This window comes from Phyllopteryx taeniolatus, chromosome 7 (genome assembly GCF_024500385.1).
Source record: "Phyllopteryx taeniolatus isolate TA_2022b chromosome 7, UOR_Ptae_1.2, whole genome shotgun sequence".
NCBI classification, from domain to species: Eukaryota; Metazoa; Chordata; class Actinopteri; order Syngnathiformes; family Syngnathidae; genus Phyllopteryx; species Phyllopteryx taeniolatus.
Genome location: NC_084508.1, coordinates 7,060,536 through 7,071,725, shown reverse-complemented (window position 1 = coordinate 7,071,725; position 11,190 = coordinate 7,060,536). Strand labels below are relative to the sequence as shown.

At 44.3% G+C, this 11,190-nt stretch overlaps 1 protein-coding gene across 4 annotated transcripts; it reads right to left on the bottom strand.

The window, feature by feature from the left end:
• Positions 1 to 195: 195 nt before the first annotated feature.
• zgc:77486 (uncharacterized protein LOC405808 homolog) lies at positions 196 to 11,162 on the bottom strand. Of its 4 annotated transcripts, none has more exons than XM_061778600.1 (7): positions 11,018 to 11,154; positions 9,636 to 9,740; positions 9,085 to 9,285; positions 8,629 to 8,743; positions 7,295 to 7,428; positions 6,894 to 7,001; positions 196 to 3,983 (listed from the first exon to the last, which is right to left on the bottom strand). In XM_061778600.1, the coding sequence occupies exons 3-7, from the start codon at positions 9,242 to 9,244 to the stop codon at positions 3,835 to 3,837; spliced, it is 666 nt and encodes a 221-aa protein (XP_061634584.1). In that variant the 5' UTR covers positions 9,245 to 9,285; positions 9,636 to 9,740; positions 11,018 to 11,154; the 3' UTR covers positions 196 to 3,834. The 4 variants fall into 4 exon arrangements, with proteins under 4 accessions (XP_061634584.1, XP_061634583.1, XP_061634582.1 ...); XM_061778599.1 differs by having other exon boundaries at positions 9,712 to 9,740; XM_061778598.1 differs by lacking the exon at positions 9,636 to 9,740 and having other exon boundaries at positions 11,018 to 11,162.
• Positions 11,163 to 11,190: the final 28 nt, after the last annotated feature.

The following is an 11,190-nucleotide window of genomic DNA, read 5'->3' as shown; positions in this document are numbered from 1 at the left end:
GCAACTTGACACATATTCATTCCACCCAGGCCACTGGGTGACAGTATCACACTGCCAACACCTTCCTGTTTTCAAAGAGTGAGCATTCTTACTTTATTTTAGTTCCACGTAGCTACAAAACCTACCTAATGCAGATCAATCAGCGCCACCAGTAGCGCACGCTTATGCAGCAACAATGGACACAAAGACAAGTAATTTAAAATAAACTTTGTGATTTTATTTTTTTTTTTGTACTTGAACATGTCATATCTGGTGGTATTTCTGTGGGGGGGGGGCAAGAAGGCCCAAAAGGGACGAGAAGAACTTCCATTCACGTCCATTTGTTAAGCTCTTCCCCAGTGAACACAATAGACACTTGTCTTCAGTTGTCACATTCTATTATCGCCAATTGACACCTGCTGCGCGATGATGAAGACATTAAAGACAGAAAAAAAAAAAAAGCGATTAAACAAGGAGGATATTCTGATTATTTAGTTTCTAACAGTCACACATTTTAGCCCCACCCCCGGGCACAAACAGTCAATATCAGAAATTTTAAAAATGATTCTGGTATAAATTGTGTTGGTTTACATTCAATCAACTCTTTATTTGCGGGGGGGGAGAAACCATCCACCAGTTGACAGCCAAATGTCAAAATCTGAACTGGGATGGGTTCTGCAAAAGGATCCCAAATGACCTCAACACTTGGTGTAGAAAAAATGCCCCCCCCCCCCCTTCCAAAAAAAACAAAAAACCCTTACCATCTTTTACAACTGCAGTAACATCATCACTATGCTACAAACTGAATAAAAGCCTGGATGGAAGGAGAATGGTCATACTATGTGTTCATACTGTGAATACATGTGGCCTGCAGGAGATAATCATTGTACTGGAGTAGAAGAGTGGGTAGGATAATTAGGTAACGCACTTAAAAAACACACTAGTCCTAGAACCCTCGCAACATTTTCAGTCTGGCAATTACATGAGCAGTGTTTACATTAGGCTTTGTTAAATTGGACCTCCGGGTTGCAGCCGTACGTCGTGCTAACCGCCGAGTGGCTCATTGAAACCGGCTACAAAACTGGAACGTGTATTGTTAGGCGGCACGCATGCATGTGATCGACATTATTATACTTTCGCACTGTCAAAAAGTTAGGGGATGCGTGGCATCCGGGTGAAATTTCCCCATGAACCGGAAATGCACGATCATCTTGACAGGTGAACTTCATTTGGCCTTCTTGGAGCTTTTCTATGAACATCTGCGCAATGTTTCAGTACTTTTTCCTCACAGCTTTGTTGTCTGAACGGTAAAATTCACACCAGGTGTTTGGTCCATGTCACCTACTTCCATGCCTTTCTGTGACTCTACCCGTCTCTCTGTTGCAACCTACCAAAGACGCTCTTCAGGTCCCTGTAAAATGGAAACATGTCTTCTACATTTGATATGCCACAAAGAAGTGTCAACAAACATGCCAAATTTGAATGACTACAAAAAAAACAAAAAAACAAAAAACAAATTAGAGAACAGCAAAAAGTACTGAAACATTCGACAGTTGGACGTGCGTTTAAGTTTTGACGCATCTTAGGTTCATCCGTGAATTTCCCCCGACAGCCCCAAATCCCGAACTTTTCGTGAGCAGCGTATGGCGCTTTTTTTTTTTGCAAGCCGGGTCAGTTTTCATTCAGCACGTGTCAGTGGTCTGCTGGTGCTTGGAGCGGCAAGGAGCTTCACTCGAGCTCACACACACACACACACACACACACACACGAAAACAAGGCCATTTACGCCGTGCCTTTAAGAATCGAGTACAAATTGAAAATGACCCCAGATGCCGAACAAAACGGAGCAGGTGTGCCACACGCCTCTTTAGCCCCTTTCACACCCCCTTTGCGTCAAATTTGATTCCTTGTTTTTCTACTAGAACAGCTGAACTTTATTTGCATTTCGACAATTTTCCTTGATTTACTTGTCAGCAATTTTTCCATCTGCTGAGGTAGTATCAGAACCGTAACCACCGGGACACATTGCTTCTGCCTCGTTGCGTTGAAAGCAAACGTTCAGTCCAACTCCCCGCATACACATCTAATAGATTCGTCCAATTCCCACACACCAGTCGATTAACGGATCCGTTGGAACAATTCTGCGTGCTTGAAGTCAGTGAAAACAGAATAATACTCTTGAAATGTTTCAATGCGACACAAGATGCGAAGCTGCAGTAAGGAACAGGGGTTATATTAGGGTTAGTTCAGTTATTTTGACCTTCTCGATCTAAACGTTTGAATGCACATGTCCGCCTGTTCAACGTTTCAGTACGTTTTGAACAAATTGCTGTTCCCTAAAAAACTAAACCGAAACATTCGCAACCGGTGAAAATGTCCATATGGGTTACATTTTTTGCCTTTCTGTGACTCTTCCAGTCTCTCTGCAGCTCTGTTGCTGAGCTTCAGCGTGTCATCAACAGTTTGCGAGACTGGAAGGGGCACAGAAAGGCAGAAAAGTGGACATCCTTGGAAATGTTCATGGCTCAATCACCTGTTGTGAATTTTCCAATTCAGCTCCTTGTTAGAGAACGCCAAGTTGTGCAAAAAAAGTGAAACGTTGACCAGATGAACCATAATAAAAGGCCATAATGTTAAAATCTATCAGTGTACATAAAGTTGACTGATTTGCACCTCCCGAGCATTCTGGGAAATCGCGTGAAGGTCGGCGAACGAATGTCGTGCCTTCTGTTACGGATCGAATGCCGGAAGTTGACAGTGTGAAAGAAGCTCAAAGTCGGCGGTATTGCTCGTGCTTCAGTTTCCCAATCAATCCCAAATGAGCTTTCATTTTGCGCCATTCCAACAGCTTAACTGGTCAAGAGCATGCGTACGTAAGGTTTCCTTCTCCTCTACAACGGTTAAACTGTATAATCGAGATGGAATTCAATTCAAAAGTGCAACTCTTACGCAATTTGCCGACACATGCTGCCAATCCTCCAGTGGACCCACCAAAGGATACAAAAATAAATACAATGCAATCACACAGGCTAACTACAATATATTAATATAGATCTTCTGAAGTCATACGCTCATTAAAACAGGAAAAAACAAACAAAAAAACAAACAAACAAGAAAACATTTTCAATCACTCGGTTAAGTCAAGTTCTCCACTGCCCTCTCGCTCAGATAACAGTTCAGTTATAAGTCAATATAGCAAATAGAGACACTGCTGGAATATGCTGAGAAAGTCCAAAGTGTGGTGATTGAGAAGGGTGAAGGGGGGGGGGGGGGAGAGAAGAAAGAAAGAAAGAAAGGAAGAAAAAAAAAAAAAAAAAAAAAAGCCAATTTGACATAGAAGTTGACATCATTTTTCCTAGCGGAGAATAGAATCCGAAGCCCTTAAGAAGGTCTCGCTGATGGATGTTGACCTCCCGGTCGGTGGGGGTTGATTGACCTCGTGATCCGTTCTTCATTCTTCACAGGGATGGGATGAGCAAAAGAAAAAAAACAACACACACACACACACACACGCCCCGCCCCCTCCCCTCCAAAAATGTTGAGCCAACAAAAAAAGGACATTTAAACGCCTCCCCTCCCCACTGCGTGCCCTCCGAGCCCCCGTTGCTCTTCTCCCACTCACACACATTCGCATACAAACACAATCATACAGAAAACAGTCACAAGTGGAGATAGATGCTAGTAAGGGGAAGTGTCTGGACAGTGACTGCGACTGCATCGCCCCCCCCCCCCCGCCCCCACCCCAAGATCACCGTGAACGAATGTAGCCATGATATCGGGTGTCACCGTTGTTGTCAACTGTCAAGAGAGGCGCGCGCCTGTCGCCTGTCGCCTGTCGCCGTCGTACTCGAGTCTTCATAACTTCTGGATTTTCTCGGCCACCACGATGGGGTTCTCCTTGCGTATGCGGGCGGCGGCGGCGCTCCGGTAATCGTAGGGACAGTCATGTTTGTCGGAGTAACGGTGGATGGCACAGAAGAGGTTGCCGCAGCGGCAGTCGAAACCTGCGGCACGAGATGACACAAGTGAGAAATTCTGCGGTACCTTGACTTACAAGTTGAATTTCATCACTAACACACTCTTGTAGTTTTCCTAAAGAAAATCGCACTGTGTTGTATCAAAACAATGAACCGTAATACAGAATGTACCGGTATTAAGTGTAATTACTAGGGATCTAACAATATTTAAATCTCACGGTTCGGTAATCATTGCGATCTTTGGAAAGCAAGTATTGCAGTGAGGTTCACGGTACAAAGAGGCGAACTCACAAGGACCAAAGTCCTTCTCGCTAGACTTAAGTGGTTTCTGTGCGCCCCGGTTTTTGTGAAAAAGACATCTTCAAAATCCCCACTTCCATCCCCGTCCGTTTAATGTTTACATTCGTATACCTCCAAAATGCTCGAGCATATCTCCCGATGCACCCTATCGCGTCTTTCGACCGCCCTGAGCCGGTGTTGAATTCTGGGTAACGCGGTAACCATGCCCGTTTGTGGTGCCGGCGACGGGTTCGGACCTTACATAGAAAACTACATTGCCCAACATCCCAACGAAATGTGTTTTTAGCACTTTTAATTTTGGGCTCCGGGGCAGCAAATAACAGCAACCCGAGGATACGGCATGCTCGCACGCAGGAGGCCATTTGTGGTAGATATACACCGACTGTTGCAGTTCATACACCATTTACCTGATTTGGATGTAGACTGGGCACGGAAAGTTTTCAGACCCCCTTAAATTTTTCTCTCTGTGTTATATTGCAGCCATTTGTTAAAACCAATTAAGTTCCTTTCCCCCCCCCCCCCTCCCTCATTAATGTACATAGACAGAAAAAAAACTTAATTGTTGAAATTTTTGCTGATTTATTAAAAAAGAAAAACTGAAATATCACACAGCCATAAGTATTCAGACACTTTGCTGTGACACTCATATTGAAGTCGGGTGGCGTCCATTTCTTCTGATCATCCTTGAGATGGTTCCACATCTTCATTGGAGTCCAGCTGTGTTTGATGATACTGATTGGACTTGATGAGGAAAGCCACACCCCTGTCTAGATAAGACCTTACAGCTCACAATGCCATCTCAGAGCAAATGAGAATCATGAGGTCAAAGGAACTGCCTGAAGAGCTCAGAGACAGAACTGTGGCAAAGCACAGATCTGGCCAAGGTTACAAAATTATTTCTGCTGGACTTAAGGTTCCTAAGGCCTCCATAATACTGAAATGGAAGACGTTTGGGACGAGCAGAATCCTTCCTAGAGCTGGCCGTCCGGCCAAACTGAGCAATCGGAGGAGTAGAGCCGTGGTGAGAGAGGTCAAGAAGAAGCCAAAGATCACCGTGGCTGAGATACAGAGATGCAGTCGGGAGATGGGAGAAAGTTCTAGAAAGTCAACCATCACTGCAGCCCTCCACCAGTCGGGGCTTTGTGGCAGCGTGGCCCGACGGAAGCCTCTCCTCAGTGCGAGACACATGAAAGCCCGCATGGAGTGTGCTTTTAAAAAAAAAAAAAAAAAAAAAAAACACCTGAAAGACTCCAAGATGGTGAGGAATAAGATTCTCAAGATAGAAATTGTTGGCCTTAATTCTAAGCGGCAAGTGTGGAGAAAAGCAGGCACTGCTCATCACAGTCCCAAGAGTGAAGCATGGCGGTGGCAGCATCGTGCTGTGGGGGTGTTTTTCAGCTGCAGGGACAGCACGACCGGCCGCAATCCAAGGAAAGATGAATGCGGCCAAGTACGGGGATATCCTGGAACAAAACCTTCTCCAGAGCGCTCAGGACCTCAGACTGGCCCGAAGGTTCACCTTCCAACGAGACAATGACCATAAGCACGCAGCTAAAATACCCAAGGAGTGGCTTCAAAACAATTCCGTGACCGTTCTTGAACGGCCCGGCCAGCGCCCTGACCGAAACCCAATTGAGCATCTCCGGAAAGACCTGAAAATGGCTGCCCACCAACGTTCCCCATCCGACCTGACAGAACTGGAGAGGATCTGCAAGGAGGAATGGCAGAGGATCCCAAAATCCGGGCGGGAAAAAGACTCGTGGCTGGATGAGCTCAAAAGGGTGCGTCTGCTCAATACTGAATACTTAGGGCTATGTGATATTTCACTTGTTCTTTTTTAATAAATCTGCAAAAATGTCAACAATTCTGGTTTTTTTCTGTCAATTTGGGGTGCTGTGTATACATTCATGTGGAAAAAATGAACTTAAATGATTTTAGCAAATGGCTGCAATATAAAAAAAAAAAAAAAGTGAAAAATTTAAGAGGGTCTGAAAACTTTCCGTACCCACTGTAAATACACTCAAATTAAAGCTGAAAGTCTGCCGATAAAGCAACCTTCTTTGTTTTAAATTAATGTTCATTTGAATCCACTGTGGTGGCACTTAAGAGCCCAAAATCAGAATCAGAATCAGAATCGGAATCGGAATCGTGTCTGTGTCCCATGAATGAAGAGTAGAAGACGTTTATGGAGGGACGCATGCTTCTCAACAGGTAGACAATAATAATAATCATCATCAAAATCATTCCTCTAGCCCTATGGGATGTGAATTATGAAAGGTGACAGTCTATGTACATCATATTTAATAACTTGAGCTTTGATTTAGGAGAGTAACTCACTTTTGTTGCCAGCGGTTAAGACATTAATGGCGATGTGTCAAGTTATTTGGAAGGGACAGTAAACTGAAATTGTCATACAAGCTGTACACTGAGCACAATATAACAACGCGTCATTTCTTTAGCATTGTAACATGAGTAAATATTACAAATATGTGATCGCAAATGTGTTTTGCTTCGGCTGTGTCGGGGTTTGAGGCGAACAGCGAGGGTTCGCTGCATATTGATTTAGAGAAACGGCCCCCCGCCACTATAAGAGGAAATGCGACATGAAAGGATATGCAAAATCAAACGCAGTCTTACCAGTGAGGCCAACTTTCTTCCGGCAAGAAAAGCAGCGGTTCTTTTTCTTGTTTTTATCAGGAGTCTGCTCGCCGTCAGAGGTCTGCGCCGCTTCTCCCGCTGGCTCTGCTGAGACACAACCAGCCCGTTGTCATTTCTCAGTACAAGTCGCGGGGGGGGGGGGGGGGGGGGGGCAAAGAGTCAAACGCAAAACAATGTCAACTTCAGAGCCATCAAGCCGTTAGCTGCGAACAGCCGAGGTGAGGATCCGCGTAAAAAATATATATATAACTAGGATAATCAGCAAATGGTGACGCGCGAATCAGCGGGTGTTCGGTGTGGGATCGCTTACAATGTAAAAATCGGATTAGACGTTACAAATCGGTATGCGTGTACCCCGCTATAGGTCGCTGGATTTGTACCTGAGGTGCTGGACAATTCCTCGTCTTCGGCATCGTCAGCCTCCGCTCGGTCCGAGTCGACGGCGCCCGAGTCCTGGGAGATGCTCATGGCCGTCATCTGTTGAGTGACTGGACTGGCCGAGCCGGGACTGACGCTGCATCAAACACAAAAGGCAAAATACACTACTTACAAAAAAAGTGCTTTTTTAAATTTTTTTTTTTTTTTTTTAAGAGACTTCTTTTACAGAGCAAAAGGCCAAATATTATAAAAACAAAGTTATATTTTTCAAATGTATTTGCTAGAATAGTACTCCCCCCCTTGTTAAACTATGACTTCAGTTATATATTATGACTTTCTCTTGGAAAAACTTTATTCACGTAAGATTACAACTCGTTACCCCAACAAATCACTTTCTTCTTGTAAAGACTGCACTTTTTCCTTGGAATTAGAAATACAACTTCATTCTCATAACATACCTTTTTTTCCAATAAAAAAAAAAGATTACTTTTAGTAACGCCTTATGACATTTTCTCCAAAATAGGTACCTTCTTAATAGGCATGGGTGAGTACTGATTCCGGCCTTATTACAAAATATCGGGTACTCAGGAAGACTGCCGATAAAAGCCACCAATATTTAAGGCCATCAAATCTGATATCAAGTAAGTCCTCCTTGCCAATAGATGGTGCTACGCTGCGGCGGTTTAACGCGTCGGTGATTCATCATTTGCATCAGAAAGAAAGAAAAGTCTTTGGTTACAATTATCTGCAACTATTATTACCTATTGAAATTGTATGTATCTAAAGTACTAGTGGCATCGGTACTCTGTGTTGGCGAGTACTCAAGAGTGAATACTTATACTGAATTGGTCTGGGGGGAAGAAAAAAAAAAAAAAGATATCGGACACCACTGCAATTCCTATGGCATTCAGGGATACACATCAGGGTAATTATGTTTCCTTAGAATTTGACCTGCAACTATTGACTAGTTTTAGAATAGTGTATTCTACCAATTAAAGCACCTAATATTACAATAATAAAATGTATTTTGCATTATTAGACAATAACGTGCATGTGAGGAGCAGTTAATTTTTTCCTACTCTCACGTTCTACTGTAGTATCTGTGACTTTGAGCATGTCTTGCTTTAAATATGAAGGTCTGGTCTGGTCTGGTGAGTGAGGTGAAAGAGCTTAAGAGTTGACTGGTTGTTAACTGGCGCGAACGCTCAAATTATTCCAGATATCCGATTAATTGTTGTAGCCCTAACTGGAATTTACATTAAAAAGTTGTGATTGAATAAAAATTCTCCCTTGCACTCAAGAGGTTTGAGAACCTCAGCAGTCACGTGAAGCCCACCTGGATGTCGGTTCGTCGGGCGAGGTCCACGCCGCCACCTCTGCGTTGGGCGGGGGGGCCGTGCCCTCCGCGACGACGTCGGCGGGCCCCGCCATCCCCGACGGCGACGTCGCGGCTGTGTGTGGACAGGAAAGTCTCGATTTCACACTGCGTTGCTGAGCATGTGATGCTTTGTGCGCTAATGCCATCTGATCCAGTGAATCCCAACCACTGAGAAATTATCCGATTTCACTAAATTGATCCAAACATAATTTATTTACTACAAATGTTACCTTGGTCTTCTATCTATGCTAGTGTCATATAGTATATATAGACACACAGAACAATTAAATGCTCTTCCACTAGATGGCAGATGACCAACACGTCCTAGTTTCATCCACGACATCGAAATTTCCCTTTAGGCCAACTACAAATCTGACATTCCCCCAATTGTTTAGCCTCGTCCCTTCGTCCTACCTTTCTCCCCCGGGGGACTGGATCTCCCCCCTCCCTGTTGTCTCTGTAGGTGTTCCTTGTAGCAGACCGAGCACATGCCGTTGTTGCGGGGGTTCCCGTAAAAACCGCATCCCATCGTGCACAGCATCGGCACCTGGGTCTGATTGGTCTCCTGAGCCATGCTCCAACAGAGAGGGCGAGGGGGGACGGGAGAGGATCTTCCTGAAGTTGGGATGCCAAGAGTTACTCAAGGTGAGGAGGATCGAGCCGACCGGGCTTTGGAGTTGTTGAGCACGAACAACTCCAAACAACTTCTTTTTTTTTTTTTTTTTTTTTGCACGACAGAAGACGACTCTGTGTGCACGTGTGTGTGTGTGTGTGTGTGTGTGAGGGTCTTTATATAGTGAAACACTCCACTTGGACACTATTTACATAGCAAGCAATGCAAATGTGCCCATGTGTATGCCAGGGTGAAGTTTGCACAGGCTAATTGAGATGGAAGCCCTCCCACCCATGCACGGCACGCGTGTGTGTACGTGTGTGTGTGTGTGTGTGTGTGTGTGTGTGTGTACCGTGTTGGGCGGTTGTGCAGCGGGATATAAAGTGTCCTGTTAGTCAGGGGCGTTCCAATTCACGTTCGCACTTTACCTCGTTCTCTGTGTCATCCGGGCCCCGTACTTTGTCATAAAGTCCAGTTGAACAAGAAAAAAAGGGGGGGGGAATAAGAAATAAATGAGCCGAGTTTACCGACAAGTTGCCAAGTGACGTCATCAACACGCAACGAGCTTTGATGATGATTATATATATATATATTATTTTTTGAATGGGTGCGTTTTATTTAAGCCGGAATAAAACTCGAACCTGCCTGCGAAAATAAACACGTCGTTACCTCGCTGCAAAGCCCAAGCCTCCTGATTTAAAACGAATAAAGGGCCCGTGAATTAAACGTAACCTCAATGGGCTTCCGTTAAACAGTCGTCATCTTATCGATCAAGATTTATGTTAGGATTCCGCCAAAGTCTTGTCTCAACTCCACCGGGATTATTTTACATGAAGTATTAAATAGCCAAGGAGCAGTAACGCATGAAGGCGACAAGATATACGTTAGAAAAAAATTAAAAAAATAAAAGTAAATGGTAATATATTTGTTGTGTTTTATAACGGACAACGGCTCAAGTTTGTAAGTAAAACTGATTTGCCTTCGGTCTAAATTTGTGCACTTATTTGATCTCAGCGGGTTATTAAGGTACAAATCGGCAGGAGGGTGTATGTTAGAAAAGGAAATGGTTAAAAAAAAGTTACCGTGTTTTTCTTCAACTAAAACAGCGAAGATTCGCCTCAAGTGTCAAGTTTGTGCATTTGTTTGAACTCAAGCGCTGTTAACCTTTCAAGTGCTCAAAAGAAAGATCTTAAATATAAATATGAACGTGTTTATATCGATGTCAACGCTACACGACCTTCGTGTTACGCTGTCAACTCAACAAAAAATTCAATGTAAAAAAAAAAAAAAAAAAACAGGAAAGAGCGAGTAAGTTGAACACAAAGCCATCTTAACATGTACCCCAACGTAAAACCAACAATGTATCTAGGCAACAACAATAGCTATAAAGAAGTGTTGTTGTTGTTGTTGTTTTAAAGATGAGCCCGTGTGAACGAGCGCTTTTGAGTTTGGTCGGCAGCAGGAAACAATTGCCGAGCTGTGGCTCAAAACCTCATAGCTCACTCGGTTGAGTTTTATCGCGGCCAAACGGCGACAGTGACAAAACACTAACTCCCTGGTGAAGTCCCCTTGTGTGGAAAATCGAACAAAATAATGAAAATAAATGCAGTGTTAGCCGCCGGCTAGCGTTAGCACGAATGCTAACGTAAGCGGCCAGAAATGGAAGGTCCGCGCTTGAAATGACGCAAACCGACATTGACTCCGAGCGAGAGGTCGAGCAGGGGCGGCGGGTACCTGGGCGTCACGGTACCGGCGGCTGTCGACGACCTGGAGCTTGAATTTTTCTCGGGAGAACTTGTGCGCCGAGCGGCCTCCTACGCGAGGGCGACAGCAGCCGACATTGGAAACAACGGCCGTGACGTCATCGCCCAGCAACATGCCCAAAAAAAAAAAAAAAAAAAAAAAAA

Coding starts and splice junctions, on each gene's coding strand:
- zgc:77486 (XM_061778598.1), bottom strand. CDS start 9,244: ATGGCTCAGGAGACCAATCAGACCCAGGTGCCGATGCTGTGCACGATG. Junction 8,744..9,084: donor CAGTCCCCCGGGGGAGAAAG/GTAGGACGAAGG, acceptor GTCCACACACAG/CCGCGACGTCGCCGTCGGGG. Junction 7,002..7,294: donor GGAATTGTCCAGCACCTCAG/GTACAAATCCAG, acceptor GTTGTGTCTCAG/CAGAGCCAGCGGGAGAAGCG.